At 37.2% G+C, this 16,499-nt stretch overlaps 1 protein-coding gene and 1 pseudogene across 4 annotated transcripts in view; one reads left to right on the forward strand and one right to left on the reverse strand.

Moving 5' to 3' along the window:
* Positions 1-16,499, reverse strand: part of ADGRA3 (adhesion G protein-coupled receptor A3) — a 118,964-nt gene that overhangs the window by 55,703 nt on the left and 46,762 nt on the right. For 3 of the 4 annotated variants that reach the window (XM_073805121.1, XM_033856895.2, XM_033856896.2), the window contains 4 exons: positions 12,730-12,801; positions 5,701-5,772; positions 3,587-3,747; positions 1,734-1,947 (listed from right to left, as the gene is read on the reverse strand). In XM_073805121.1, the coding sequence (XP_073661222.1) occupies positions 1,734-1,947; positions 3,587-3,747; positions 5,701-5,772; positions 12,730-12,801 (519 nt within the window). Of the gene's footprint in view, positions 1-1,733; positions 1,948-3,586; positions 3,748-5,700; positions 5,773-9,859; positions 10,048-12,729; positions 12,802-16,499 lie in introns of those variants that run through there. The other variant, XM_073805122.1, reaches the window with a different exon arrangement.
* LOC117312392 (large ribosomal subunit protein eL33 pseudogene) lies at positions 10,485-10,865 on the forward strand (annotated as a pseudogene).

Raw genomic sequence — 16,499 nt, forward strand, 5'->3', positions numbered from 1 at the left:
TTCCTATCAAACCACCCTCCCCGCAATTAACAGTTAGTTATAAGCTGTGAACAAAACTACAATATGATAACTATCTGAACACATGGAGAGTGATCCAAAGCAAGCAGAAACCGAAGAGGACCTGACAGTAGGAAGAAGGGAATGGCAGTGGGGAGTAACCAGGAAATTTTTTTAATGGCTTTTGCCCAAGGGCAGGCATTATTCAAATAGAAACTCAAAATCTTACCGGTTGAAAAATCAGAGGACAGAGGGAGAAAGGAGCCTGGCTGGAAGCCCAAACTTCTGCATATAAAATCCACCCAGCTCTTTAACTGACCCTGACCCTGACCCATGCAGACAGGGCAAACACCAAGCAAATTTCAGTGGCTGCCTAATACAGAAAAGCCAGATCTAGGAGTCTGAATTTAACCAAGGTAACTGTTCAATGAAACAAAACTAGCTGTCTTGAGAAGAATACAAAGGAATCCAGAGTCAGGGATCAGCAAACTTTTTCTTTGAAGGCCAGACAGTAAATACTTTAGGCTTTGCTGACCAAGAAGCAACGCTGAGAATATTATGTAGGTACTTTTATAACCATTTGAAATGTAACCATTTAAAACTATAAAAAAACATTCATAGGCCAGATTTGTCCCATAAGCTGTACTCTGTCTACTTTTCTATAGCAAATTATTCACAATGTCCAGGATACAATCCAACATTACCAGACATATAAACAATATTTTTTAAATAGGGAAATATAAACCATATTTATAAGAAAAATAGTAAAGGTGACGATCCCAAGATGACCCAGATACTGGAATATGAAAGCAAGGATTTAAGGGTATCTACTATAAAAGTCGAAAGACACAAATGAAAATATGCTTCTAACAAACAGTTAGGAAATCTCAGAAGACAAAGAGATATTATAAAATAGAATATTCGAACCTCAAAATGCCCAAACCTGAGTCTCAACTCAGACAGCTTTTAGTTTCTTGGTAATTTTTTCATGATGCTTTTGTAATACTACCCTAAAGTGCCCCAGGAGAGAGCTAAGAAACTACAGATCTACTCTTCAATATTCAAGCTGAGGTCTATCTTTATGAAATTGGTAGGAAGGAAAGACAGAGAGAGACAGAAAAAGGCTTGGAGAGATACACAGAGACAGAAAGAGAGGCAGAGAGAAGGAAAGAGAAAATTCAATACCTACAGATTAAGATTTTACCAAAATAAAACATGATAAGTGATAACATCATATTTATTTTTATCCTGTTTTTTGTACTTTAAGTTCATTCCAATTAACTATTGCTATGCTTGCACCAATCGTGGGTTGACACGTGTTATATTCTTTTATACTAGTGGGGTGAAAAACTGAAGTATCTTAAAATGTTACATTAATCTTAAGACAGTGAAAATTAGGTGATTCCCAAAAGTGAAATTCTAAGCTTATTAGTAGCAGGAAATGGTTAGAAATTACGTTTGGCACTAAAAGTTTACATTTTTTCCTCGAGACTTTAAACAAAAAGTCTCTCACTTTTAAACAGTGTTTCCCTTTTATCCTATGCTTTTTTCCTCCAAAACTGGATGGAAAAGATAGTTATTTAATTTTAGAAGATAAGTAACAATCAGGAAAAGAAATGTCAGAAGTTTGCTTTTTTAAATGCAAGAAGGTAAAATATTCATTCAAATTCTAACTAAACAGTACAATTCTGAAATGATAAAATCCAGAGACAATTTCTCATCTAAAAAAAGTTTACCTTGCAATCAACGAGCAGTTGTGAATCATGTTCTTTTCAACAAAGATACCTTGGGATTCATCAGTTTCGACTATTCGCCCATCCTGATACCATAACACTTGCATGTCTTGATCAATATATGAAGCCATACACTGGAAAGGAAGGCTGTCTCCTTCAAACACAACTTGACGATGAGATGGAGTCATGTAGAAAGATGGTAATTCAAGGGGAGGATCTAGAGACAGTAAAATAAAGACTCAGTTAACAAATACAATACTATATCCACACTCCAAAATTTAAAATTATAGAAATTCTAATTGAAATTTTAAAAATGGAAAAACAAATTTCTCAGTAATCAGCATTCTAATGTTAGTATCAACAAAGCTATTACTGAATTAAGAGGGTCCAAGATGAAAACGCCGTTAAGTAAAATTAAAATGAAACCATTTCATATCAACTTTTACAAAGCTGATATATTTCCTTCCAGTAAGAAAAATAAAAGAGAAATTTTAACTACATATGCAAAAATGTACACAAATCTTTTGGCTCATTAAAAGTCTTTAAAATATTTAGTTCCTTTGTCTAACACAATAATTCCACTTTTAGTAGTATTCTATCCTAAATAGCTAATATGTAAAGATGTACACAAGGAAATTAATCCTTTTAATGTTTATAGAGTGAGAAATTATTAACCTAAATCTGCAGTAATAAGGAATTTGCTATGGCTACATCTCTGTAATGAAAAAATAAAAGTTATGGCCACATCTGTATAATGGATTGGTATGCATCTTTTATATGATGAGGAAACAAGTTTACACCATTTCCAGTTACAAAAGGTTACAAAATAACATTAGAGTATGATATTTTGGACAAAACATAATAAAAAGGTATAGAAGATGATACACCAAGGTATCCTTGACATTAGCTACCTGTGAGTGATAAGAATGTAAGTATGGGTTTTGTTTTTTTCTTCTTTTAGTTTTTCATTTTTCCCCCAGCTTTATGGAGGTATAACTGACAAAATTATAAGTTATTTAAAGTGTACACCAAGGTAATTTGATATATGTACACATTATTTCTTTTCATAAATCTTTAATCCAATGAGCATATTTTACATGTGAAACAATAATGATAATAAAAATAAATGGAAAAAACGGATACAGTTGTCTATTTTCAAACACAAAGACTAAACTAGAACCTACCTCTATCATTTTAAGGACTGTGTTTGGTTTTCTGTTTTTTGTTTTTCATTTAGCACATGGTAAATGTGTTATTTCCCTCAAGCCTTCAGATATTCTTAAAATTCATGATTTTCAACAGCTGCATACTATCTCACTGAATTGATGTACCATAATTAAACCAATGCCCTATTTTTGAGAATTTAGGATATGTTCACAAAGTCTGAAGACTTACACACACAGCTGATGATTTCTTAAGAATTAACCCCTACATGCAGAATTACTATACGAAGTTGTATCAATTCTTTAAGAACACCAATACATATTGCCAAACTATCCTTCAAAAAGGCTGTATCAATTCACACCCCACCAACAAAAAGTGTGATTGTGTCCTGAGATTTTATTACTATCAACAAATTCCTGATTTGCTGTTAGAAAATCTGAAGATCTATACTATTTATTGAAACTGGATTTCATAAAGAAAGCTGTTCAGAACCTAAGAACTTTAAACACCCATCGAAAAAATGTTTTTTAATCCAGCTGACTTAACTATCAGCAAAAACTAAATATTATCAAATCCATGAAGACTGACAGTTGTAATCAGTCCCAATGTGTAAACAGAACTCCGCAGTTTGTCAGGCAAAACAAGATAGCAAGTAAAATACAGTTAACCCTTTCTCAGTTTGTCTTCCTTACCGCACGTCAACAACTCCTGCTTCACACCTGTGACTGGCTGGGCCTGAAGAGACTTAGGATAAACACACCGTGTGTCCCGTACCGTGATGTTTCTCTCCTTTACCCAGCGATGCATCCACAGTATGTTACAATCACACAGCAGATACTCAGTCTGAAATTCTCTGTAGCATACAAAATGCAATTTAGAGGTTATGGTGAATGAATTAAATCGCATTTTTGCTTTATGTTGGCTTTACCCTTTGGGTGGCAAGCACATTCCTGCTCACCCTTACCATGCTACGGCACATACTGTACCATCAACTGGTTATGGTCTCCTTTCCCTTGAGATGACGCCAAATGCCTGACCCCAGCTCCCTTCCCCACTGATTCGGGGAGTGACTCCAGTTTCAATCAAAGTTGGTGCGTGAACAAAATCTATTCCTCATCTATGTAACAAACTCCTGAAGCCCAGGGTACTGGAATACCACATCCCCATCCTTTGTGTCTATCAAACTGTTACCCTTTCATCAAGTCTGTGGTACAAATACTGGATCCTGAAGCCTTCCCCAATTTTTCCAGCATCACTGCCATGTTCTTGGCTTAAATACCTGCAAACTCTGTTAGTTCTGGCAACATAAAGCAATATATGACTGTTTCACATGGTTATATTCTGTTTATCTGACTAGGATGACTGGCTGACTTCTAATTCCTAAGCACCACCTTCTGGTCAGTTTCCAGCACGATCAGTTATAAACACTGGCAATTTTGCCCAATTTTTGGATGAAAGTACTTCCTACATTGCTGCTATTCAGGGTCTCAAAAGCCAGATTATTTTTACAGCCTTTATTTCCTAAACTTCACAGAAATGGCTGACATGAGCCCACTAAAAGGAGATGTTTTCACTAAAAAGCAGTTTTCTGGATAAGAACCGTAGCAGTACCAAAAAGACCAGATAGAGTTTGATGCCGTGTGATTCTAGAAGTACATACATATGTCTGCCATGGGGAGAAGCACCGTGAGCGCCTAACCTATCAGCTACATCCCCATGAAAACTGCTAAATGAGATTGAAATGATAAATTTAGAAAACGAAAGATGAGGAGGAGGGAAGGGAAAAAAGGGAAGAAGTCAGCATACATCAAACAGACATCTGGCAGAGAAGACATTTTTCACTGGAAAAAGAGACTCAAGCCCATATGTTATATACCATAAAAATTTGAAAAACATTATATTTAACTGTAATTCCAACAGAAATCATTATAACTTATACTTTGAAATATATTAAGGTTTATCTGAAAATACAGTTAGCTTCAAAAGTAACTCCTATACAATCTCGCACTTAATAAAACTGTATTTTGGGGGGAAAAAAATCAGCCAGTTCTAAAGCTACAGAGAATTATGTAAATATGACCTTACGCTGACTTCATAAAGCAGGCATTCTATGTAAGCATGCCTAGAAATGTCAGTAGTAAGTTGTGAATTCAGTTTGGGGGATGGAGTTACAGGATAAAATTAAATCGCTAAAACATAACATAGTCTTAACTATAAATTCTTTTTTTTTTTTTTTTTTTTTTTTTTTTTTTTTTTTTTTTTGCGGTACGTGGGCCTCTCACTGTTGTGGCCTCTCCCGTTGCGGAGCACAGGCTCCGGACGCACAGGCTCAGCGGCCATGGCTCACGGGCCCAGCCGCTCTGCGGCATGTGGGATCTTCCCGGACCGGGGCATGAACCCGTGTTCCCTGCATCGGCAGACGGACTCTCAACCACTGCGCCATCAGGGAAGCCCTATAAATTCTTCATAGGGAGGGAGGCATATTTTATACTTTGGGAATTTAATTAGCTGAACAAAATATTTTCTGATTTGGAAATACAAAGAGAAAAAATTACCAATTTATTTACTTTAAATATAAATTAGAGAGATAGAGTAGTATTCTAAGGAGAAAATGGTTGTCCCAGCCTGAAACACATTATTAAGGTTTATGGTATGTTTTTCAATGTGAATGCAAGTTCTGAAGTGAGATTCTAATTATTGCAAAATCACAAGCTTTTCCTATGAAGTCTCTTAAGCCATATAATAACTTTTTAATTTTAAAACACTAAAATATATCTACTAAAACAGGAGAAAAATTCTTACTTACAAAGATCGTAATGAGCCAAGATAATCAAAAGTTCCTTGAGATAATGATGAAAACAAATTCCCTGAAAGGTTCCTGGAAAAAAGGAAATAATTACACTTTAAGCAATGCTAACAATTATATACCGTTTTATCTATTTTATATTTCCTAAAATGTCCTATCATTAACTACTGTTATAAAGAATTTATGAAAGTTGTTTTAAATCTTATGAAGAGAAACATCTAGTAAATATTTTCTCCAAAGTTGAAGAAGAAAATTGTTCTTAACCTTATATAAGGCAGTAAACAAAATTATTTAAAATTACTGCTAGATAAGGATTTTTCTATCAAATATCATGTGAACCTCAAAGTTGACTTCCTGAACTAGATCTTCAGTCATACTCTCATTGAAACAAGAATTATTCTTCATGTGTTCACTCAGTATCACATAAGAAAGCAAAAATTTAAAAAAACATGGAAAAGGAGGGTCTGAAGGGCCAGCAACAGCTGACAGTAACCCAGTAAAAGACGATGGCAGAGTGAAATGAGTCCAGGGTTTAAGACGAAAGACTTGGGATAGAATTCCGTGTTGGCTTTGGGCAAATTACTTAACCTCTCTCGTTTCCCCCTGTATCACGGCTTTAATACCTAAACACTTGCAGAGTTTTGTATGAACTGCAGAACAACTTATGCTACAATGTGAGTAGTTTGTTACACCCATCATGCTTTGACCAAATAATTTTTTGTGATTTCTTCCATGCTTGACTATAAGCTCCAGGAGAGGAAGGACTTGTGTGTCTTATTTACTGGGGTACCTCTGTCAGCTAGTAACAAACTGGGGTATATAGTAGGTGCTCAATTGTGGTGGCTGACTGTTCAGACCCCACCTTTAGGAGGCGCTAGCAAGGACTCTGGGAAAATGGCAGCATGGTCCAACCATCACAAGATCTTTTCTGTGCCTATTGTAGTAACAAGAATGATAAAATTTTGGGACTTCCCTTGTGGCACAGTGGTTAAGAATCCGCCTGCCAGTGCAGGGGACACGGGTTCGAGCCCTGGTCCAGGAATATCCCACATGCCACAGAGCAACTACACCCGGGCACCACAACTACTGAGCCTGTGCTCTAGAGCCCATGAGCCACAACTACTGAGCCCTCGTGCTACAGCACACCTAGAGCCCGGGCTCCGTAAAAGAGAAGCCACTGCAATGAGAAGCCTGCGCACCACAATGAAGAGTAGCCCCTGCTCGCCGAGTAGCCCCTGCTCGCTGCAACTAGAGAAAGCCCGCATGCAACAACGAAGACCCAATGCAGCCAAAAATAAATTTTAAAAAATAATTTTAAAAAAAAAGAATGATAATATTTGGACCTAGAGTTCTCAAGGAAGAAGTCCTGAGACCTGCAAGGAGGCCTGCCTCTCCTCCAGAGTCTGAGTTTCATCCTTCAAGTGTGGAAGAAAGTGACAATTGGGTAGATGGATTCTCCAGTGAGGAGAGAAAGAGAATTGATGGGGGAGAGGTCAGCTGTTACCATGACACCTGCAGCAATGTATTCCTGGATGGGAAGACAATATTATACAAACACCAATCCCTCACAAATTAATATACTGATATAATGGATTTCAGTAAGAACATCACTGGATTCATTTTTATTGCCTTAGGATTTTTTTGATAGAAAAAAGGCTGGATAAAATAATTTTGATCTTCATAAAAGAATTGCCTAGGAACTTAAAAAACAAAAAGAATACTTGCAAATCAAAAGAACCATGAAAGCGATGCCCTTTTCTTTTTTGGCCTATCAGAGTGAATACTGAATGTGGATTTGGAAAAGGGTACAGCTGATGGAGTGTAAATCACTGTAACATTTTAAGAAAGTAACCTAGATGCAATTAAAATGAACAACTATACTTTTATGAAGGTACCCTATGTGAAATTATATGACTTCTGGGATTTACTCTAAAATGTACGCAGGAAGACAAGAGATGTGAGGTGTAACTAAAACAAGACTGGCTATGAGTTACTAAGTGTTGAAACTGATTGATGGGTCCATGGAGATTCCTTATACAATTACCTGTAATATTTTTTTCGATGTTTTGAAAGAGTCCATAGTAGTAAGTTGGAAATAAAAATACATTCTACAAATATAGGATTTAAGTATAAACAAGATAATTGCAGCTTACAGGGACCATTAGATTCTAATTACTATGTAACTTTATTCTAATTAGTAGGTATTATAATTTTTTTTTTCCTTGGAAATCACAGAGGAGGCAATCACATTGGAGACAGACATGCCATCCTCTCAGTAAGTACCAACACAAACCAATTCTTCCTCCAGTGTTGGAACAGACTGCTATTTGTTTGGCTGGACACCTATGAAGTAATTGGCTTCGGCTGGTGGCCATAAAAACCTACACATACTTTAAAACATTAAAATCCCATTCCAACTCTGAGGTGCTCACACCAAAAGAAGCATAAGGAAACTGAGAATGACAACATTCCCAGCAAAGACACCGCTCTTGTGTCCTAATGTAGTTTACTGAATGGGGTGGTAGGTGAATTACCCACCTACTCCCACTCATGTTGTTTCTTCCTCTGTCAATTTTTCTTTACTTACTTTTTGCTACACAGATATATCTGTATTCCTATAAGTTAAGTGTGTATGATGCAGCATCTGTGTATATACAGGAATGTTTACCAGGGCAGATTTGTTAAAGGAGGAGGAAAGGAATCAGATAGTATCTACATTAACAGAGGAATAATTGACTAAATTATGATCTGTTCTATGCTTGGAATGTTCTATAGCTATTCACATGAACTAAATCAATATGTATTCTCCTGAAAAGATATTAAGGGTACGTCAGTAAAACATTTTTTAAGTACAATGTCAAGTAGAGCACATTTTTAAAGCCTGCACATTTCGGGGGGGGCGGCGGGGAACGACAGAAGAATCTGAGAATATATACACCAGTTAGTACATGCTACCTCAGAAGGGTGTGTCTGAGGTGATGAAGGGGAGATTTAACTTTGCTCCATATCTCTCTATATGGTTTATTGCTTAACAGCACCAGTAATTTTTAATTGTAAAAAGGAAGTTCTTATAAATATCACTCACCTACTATTCCTGATAGAAAAATATTAAAGGTATAATTTTCTTAGGGGAAAACAGGTTTTAAACTGACCAAAATTTATAAAGAAAAAAAAGGAAATCTTTGCTCTTTTTGATCTCCTGACAATTTCTCTGTAAATTAACTTCCTAAGTGAAGGACAGAGACTTCACTGAAGTCCATTATTGGGTCCCATCTTTGTCTGTCAGTTACTCCTAGGGTTACAACGGGAATCTCTGGGAGGATGGTTTCACTTCCCAGAATTTCTCCATCAATAAAGGCAGAGATCAATACATAGAATTCATCAATTTTACCCACCACACCCAAGTCCACTGAATCCTCTGACATATTTTTAAAAAGCCATTTTTGAATTTTTACACTGAATCGCCAAAGCCAAGATGTTTCGATATGATAAGAAGTATGGGTGGAAATGCAACAGGGTGTCTGCCAAGGTTTCCAGCCCCTTTGGCTAAGAGGCCAAGTCAGTCTGAGATCCCAAGTTCCAGGGTAACCCAGAAAGTTCAGCTGAAGAGGTAGCTGAGGAAATAGCTAGAACAGTGATCCACTCTAGACTGATTTGTTTTGTACACTTACTCTTTGGGGTGGGAAATAGTAATTAGGGAGCTTCTCTGATTCCTAACCTAGAAAATGTACTACATGAGGTGGATGGACCTAGAGTCTGTCATACAGAGTGAAGTAAGCGAGAAAGAGAAAAACAAATACTGTATGCTAATACATATATATGGAATCTAAAAAAAAAAAAAAAGGTCATGAAGAACCTAGGGGCAAGACGGGAATAGAGACGCAGACATAGAGAATGGACTTGAGGATAAGGGGAGGGGGAAGGGTAAGCTGGGACAAAGCGAGAGAGCGGCATGGACATATACACACTACCAAATGTAAAATAGATAGCTAGTGGGAAGCAGCTGCATAGCACAGGGAGATCAGCTCGATGCTTTTTGACCACCTAGAGGGGTGGGATAGGGAGGGTGGGAGGGAGGGAGACGCAAGAGGGAAGAGATATGGGGACATATGTATAGGTATAACTGATTCACTTTGTTATCAAGCAGAAACTAACACACCATTGTAAAGCAATTATACTCCAATAAAGATGTTAAAGGGCTTCCCTGGTGGCGCAGTGGTTGAGAGTCCGCCTGCCAATGCAGGGGACACGGGTTCGTGCCCCAGTCCGGGAAGATCCCACATGCCGCGGAGCGGCTGGGCCCGTGAGCCATGGCCGCTGAGCCTGCGCGTCCGGAGCCTGTGCTCCGCAACGGGAGAGGCCACAACAGTGAGAGGCCCGCGTACCGCAAAAAAAAAAAAAAAAAAGAGATGTTAAAAAAAAATGTACTACATGTCCCTTAACTAATCAGATTCTCTTTTCCACCTGTTAGACTGAGAAAATGCTATTCTCCATGTCTGAAATATAAATTGTTATCAGCCTTCACAACCGGCATACAGCCTGGCTTAGAGAGCAGCCCACACAGAACACCCATTCAAAGTTTCCTGATCCACAGCTCTAGAACTATGTCAACCCAAATTATCACAAGCAACTCCACTGCAATGCATTCTTCAATGTTAAGAAGCTACCTCAATTACCAATGTTTCTTAGAACAGTATTTAAAGGATATGTCAGGTATAGTTCTATATATACCATATTGTTGCATTTAAAAGAGCCACCATCACCCTTTCTATTTCAGCCTTCTTGGACCCTGTGGAAGCCTGCTGGGAACAGGACTTCTAACAGGACAAATATGTCTGGAAGGCTGTGGTCCAAGGCCATTTTTGCTGGCTATAAGCGGGATCTACGAAACCAGAGGGAGCAAATGGCTCTCCTGAAAACTGAAGGTGTATATGCTCAAGATGAAACAATTCTATCTAGGCAGGAGATGTGCTTATGTGCGCAAAACAAAGAACAACACGGTAACTCCTGGTGGAAAACCTAACAAAACCAGAGTAATCTGGGAAAAGATAACTTATGCTTATGGAAACAGTGGCATCATGGTTCATTCTAAATTCCAAAGCAACCTCCTTGCTAAGGCCATTGGACAGAGAATCCGAGTGACGGTATACCCTTCATGGATTTAAACTTAATGAAAAGTAAATATATAAAACTGTGGACTTGTTTTCTTAAAACAAAGAAAAAAAGAGCCACCATCATCTATTATTGCATGGGCTACAAAATCATCTCAATCAATCTCAAAGTAGGAAACGTGGTAGTGCTATTTCTATGTTTTAATGATTCACCTGGATATATGTCCACTGTGTTCCATGACCTGTAAATTCTCACAGGTATCAGAGAATTGGTAAAAATGTAAGATACAACCCAAGCTCTAAAACTTCCAAAAATGTTTGCTTTTAAGGCAGGAGGCAAATAAAAATAATAATAGTAAGCATATAGTAACTTGCCTTAATGTAAGCACTGTCCCACACAGCTCTTTTGCCTAAAGAACATTTGCTGATGGGTCAAAAATTCCTAGACCAAAGCTACATATCCATCTGAAACTAAAGTCAAGAAAATGGTCAAAAAACTTCAGACTCCCTTTTTCATTATTTGATTCACAGCTCCCGAAAAGTATAACAAATTTTCTCCATAAATGCCTGAATTTGCCAATTCTTATACATTCCTTAAAACGAAAAATACAAAACTCTCGAGATAATGAAAGCACTGAAATGAAATTGTTTGTAATCCAGCTACAAAAAGGGAAACCGTAATTGATTTAATTAATTTCTCGCTATGAGTAAAGCTGTACACCAAATCAATCTTTTGTTTAAAAACATAAACTTGGCCAACTATCTTTCCTCCAGAATTAAAGGGCACACTGAAAAATACAAATCTGCTGACTAAGAAGCAGGAGTAACTTTATTCTGTTCTGGCAAGTGATTTGGAGACCCTCCCTTACTGTATAGATGAAATGATCGCACTACTTAAGCCGCTATAGCTTTTTCAAAGTTAACTTGAACGAAACAGAAAAAACATTCTAAAAAGCTACAAAGAGAAAGAACCAGGCATAGGTGATCTCAATACTAAAACTTCTACCCCTAAATCCTGCATTTCACCCGGCACCCTATTTCTAGATTGCTCTTCTCTAAATCATGATTTTATGCCATTTTCCCACATCAATGTCTTTCAGTGGCTTCCTAGGGTTGAATGAGTTCTAAGCTTCAGTCTGCTTTTCATATGGTCTTGTATAAAGCTCTATTATAGATAACTGAACTTACTTCTACTTACTCTCAGAATCTATTTTAAAAATAAAATTAAAATATATTTGATGGCATATACAAAGTTCTGCACTTATATTAGATACAAATTATAAGATACAGGTATAGATAATTCAAATGCTAATTAATCCTTATAATAACTTTGAGGTATTATTAATCTTACTTTATTTATTATTTACTTTACTTACTTACTTTATTAATCTACTTTTTCATCTGAAAAAGAGAAAAGCTAAACAACTCACCTATAATCACAAGGTCAGAGGTGTGATTCAGATGGTCATTTTACTCATAAGTCCAACGGCCTTCACCTTGACAAACTGGCCTCACTCTTATTTCTACCTCCTTTTATCATTTGCTTGACTTCTTTCCTTTCTAACGATCTGGACCATCAGCTCAAGTTTCATCTCTTCCAAGAAATTTTCCCAAAGTGGCAAAGCTTTGATCATGTCTCTCAATGTGGACATGTTCCCTGGGGTATATACTACATCGTGTGTGTGTGTGTGTGTGTGCGCGTGCGTGCTGTGTGCGTGTTTGGGACGGAGGATATAATGCATTGTTATGTTCTGATGACATTATATCTCCATGATTAAATTGCCAGCTCCTTATATCCTACCACTTCTGTAACCTCTACAGTTGTTATTTTAATATTAAACATATAGGTGGTCATAAAAATTTGGGTACTGGTTCAAATGCTTCCTTGTATTATAATACAAAAGAAAGAGGTACTTACAGCCTAACGAGATTGGTGAGTCCTCGGAATATGTCTGCATTCAGACACCCTATTCGATTGTTTGTCAGATCCCTAGAGAGAAAGGGAAAAAGTGTCTTCAATTAGTTCTCTTGGTTAATGAAGGTTTCATACATTCAATATTCAAGAATGGCACCCAGGTATCACACAAGTCCTATCTCTTAAGCATCTATCTATCTCTTAAGCATCTCTGTGCAGCACTATCTCAAGTGCAGCACTGAGAGAAGAAATAATCCTTGCTTTCACTTACTTCTGGCACGTACAGGCTAAACGCTGTTTAATTACAGTGCCCTTGATATTTCAAGCATTTACTCCTGTCAAATGACTCAAGATAAAACCGAAGTAGTAAAAATGAGACTCCATCTTATTGTCTGTGATGATCTACACAGCTAATCATGCTAGGTTAAGTTAGGGAACAGAGCCTGATCTCAGGCAACATCCAACGGACAATGGGTAAAAGGGCAAATTACCAAAATGCTGAAACTTTTATTTCCTCAAGAACATCTGAAACTTAATGCTTTCTAATTTCATTCCTTAAACACTCAGAAGTTTTGACTGTAATGAAAAAAACAACTGAGTTAGCTTTTACTTTACAGATCTGTCATTTATGCTCCAAGTCAAATTACTTTATAACTATATCTAGGTAACGGCCCATTTTTTCCAGTCACTCCTAACTTCTTACATTTCCTAGCAAATGTTACTTTCTATCCATTTTTTTCTTCTCCTCAAGCCATGAAACTTTTTTCCTTTTAACTGTGTGATAATTTTAGTAAGTATTTTGTTCTATCTTTCTACACTATTTTTCTTCACACCAAGCACAGTGAATACAATTTTACATTTCAATCAGATTACATTTTAATTGGGAGGTAACTGACAATTTCTTCAAATGAGACAGCATGGCTTGCAACATTTTCCATCAGTGGATTTAGTATGAAAGCCCTAAAACAATTAATCTTAATTTTTCTCGGTTGTTAGATTTGAAATTATTGATCATTCTGAATTTCAATAAAAGAACTAAAACAAACTTTCTAAACCGAATTTTAAAAATATTTTTATCATATTTTCTTCAATGCCCATATTATTCTCTGTAATAGAAAAGCATATATTCTTTGAATTTCACTCTGAGTTACTCTTTAAAGACTTGTACCACCCATTTCTAAATTAAAACTGATTCTAAATTGTATACCTGGTAATGGGGAAAAAAATGTATTAGTCCGAGAGAAATTACAAAGACTTTGCATTTGAATCCGGTACCTACTCATTAACTTTTTCCTCTAAATATTTCAAAAGCTAGTTTAGGTAATCCTGGTTTCCAAAAATTTCATAGCACTGCCTTCCCTTTCTTATGGAAACTTTTGATTAAAAAAAAAAATCTTAAGCAATGAAAGTCTTTATCTGCATTCGCTGTGCTCCAGCTCCTCAGAATATTAACGCTAAGTATTTTTAATCGTGTGGGACTTTTTTAAAATTCCAGCTGATTTTCCTCTATTTCTGGGCTTTACTGTTTAAGAAAATTAGGCATCATCTTGTGAAGTGTTGCTTAAACAAGCATTTCTGTGCTCTATTCATTATCTTGTCTCAATTCTGAGCTTTAAATGGTGCAACTACCACTGATTCTTTGGGAAACAATTTCATTACAGCTATACCTATTTAAAATGGAATTTAGGTATTGGTAATGGGTTTTAATTTGAATTGAGAATCAGCTTGAATTTGTTGATAAAGCAAAGGAGAAACTGAATGGGTCTAGGTTTTACCTACTTCTGGTAGTTTACTCTTCAGAAAGCCACTTAATCTTCCTGATCCAAATTATCTATAAAATAAAGGCAAAGGCATGGGACACTTACAAAAATACTTTACATGTGGCTGCCGAGTGAGATGCACAATTGAAATGAATGAATGATTGAAGGCCTCATAAGAAAAACTGCCTATAATCTAGAAGCAACTAGCAGAATATCTTTATATCTCATTGAGTTTACGTATAGGACTCTCTCAGCTTACAAGCTGTATACCATAAGTTCAATTACAAGTTAGCTGTTTGGAATTAAGAATGAATTTTCTATGGGAAGAACATTATAAATGACAATTACCTCCCTAGGCAAGAACACAAGAGACTACTTAATGTGTAATGCAATGAAAAAATGCTAAGGCAACATCTGGGACAATAATAGTAATTAAGTGCTACTGAACAAGAACTTTATTTATTTTGGATAGCAGTACTTGAAAAATTATTTACTGAAGGATAAAGAACTGGATGGAGAACCTAAGATATTCTACAGTATCCTTGAAACATCCTGATGAACCTGCTTTTTATTACCAGTCAAGTTTCATTCAATCTCTACCTTGACATGGAGATATTATCAGTATTGATCTCCCTATTACCAGAAAACAGAACACAGTGGTGTGGATCACAGAAGGAGAGAATGAGTGGACTTGTCTGGCCATATGATGCCACACTCCTCCCTCCTTTTGGAAAAACAAGTTGGAAGGAAAAATATTCTAGAAGTTCTCTAACTTCAGCATCAAAATCACTAGGAGGGACTGTGGAAACAAAGGTGGTTTAGCCTCAGCCCCAGAGTTTGATAGGGTAGGTCTAGCACCTACACTCCTGTTCCCCACAGGAGGACTCACATTCCATCCAAGCATGATGTCAGTTTGCCCCAGTAAGAAACAAGAAAATGACTCATTGTTATACATCAAGCTCAGTTAGCTGCTGCCCCTCCACTTCCTAATGACTGTTTCTGGAGATGCACGTAGCCTACTGATGGCCGTGTTCCGTGCCCCTGCCTGTGTCCGTATGGCTGAGTCCTAACAGCTTCAAAGACTCTTAGCAGCTGAACTCCAGCTACTGCTCCATCTCTCCGGAAGTATATTCCAATTCCATATTCAGGTTCTTGGTTGGTATATAACGATTCCACTGAACTGCAAACCTTCCAAGCAGTTCCTGAGTTCCCTTTGTATCTCTAGAGCCTGGCTCACCACTGGGCACACAGGATAGGATCAATGAATTTTTTTGTAACTGAATTGATGCTGATCTCTGTCTTCCCACTTCGATTACATTGCTATACCTGGTTGATACGTTACTTTTACTGAACTCTAAACCCAGCTTGATCCACTGCAACTCTGACGCCACAAATCTCATCACATCAACTCCACAATGAAAAAGTTCTGCCAGTCCCTACTGTCTAACAAATAGATTCGAAATTCTTCAACGTGGCAGGAAAGCATCAAAAGCCTAGTTCCCCCCTGACCAGCTTATCTCCCAACGTTTTTTCCCCCTTTCTACTTGAAGCTCTGGCCAAAGGACATGTTCTTTCACACCTATGTCCACTCTGCTTAGGATGCTCGTTCTGTTATTCTTCAATATGTATTCACCCCTCAGGGGCAAGGTCAAATCTAACAGCTGGCCGCTCTCAAGGCAGGTCATTCCCCTCTAAGGTGGTCCCCCTCCTTTCCCTGGCAGATTACTATCATTATTATTTAGGATGTATTTGCATTATCTATTTGCCCCCAAGAGCCTGTGTGCTCTTCCAGAGAAGTCAGAGCATAAGTAAGTAGCCCTCACTTAATAAATGCATTTAGAAGGAATAAAGGGTGGTGGGACAGTCCACATGGCTTGAGCACAGGGTGACCTCTCAAATATGAGCATGTTCACACAGCAACTGTGACATGAGCACAGTAAGGGGAGCAGGGGTGTTTAGCTTCAGAAATAATAAAAACTGGTCCTTAGGTTTTGAAATGATAATACATAGAGA

This window comes from Tursiops truncatus, chromosome 5, assembly GCF_011762595.2.
Source record: "Tursiops truncatus isolate mTurTru1 chromosome 5, mTurTru1.mat.Y, whole genome shotgun sequence".
In the NCBI taxonomy this organism is placed as follows: domain Eukaryota; kingdom Metazoa; phylum Chordata; class Mammalia; order Artiodactyla; family Delphinidae; genus Tursiops; species Tursiops truncatus.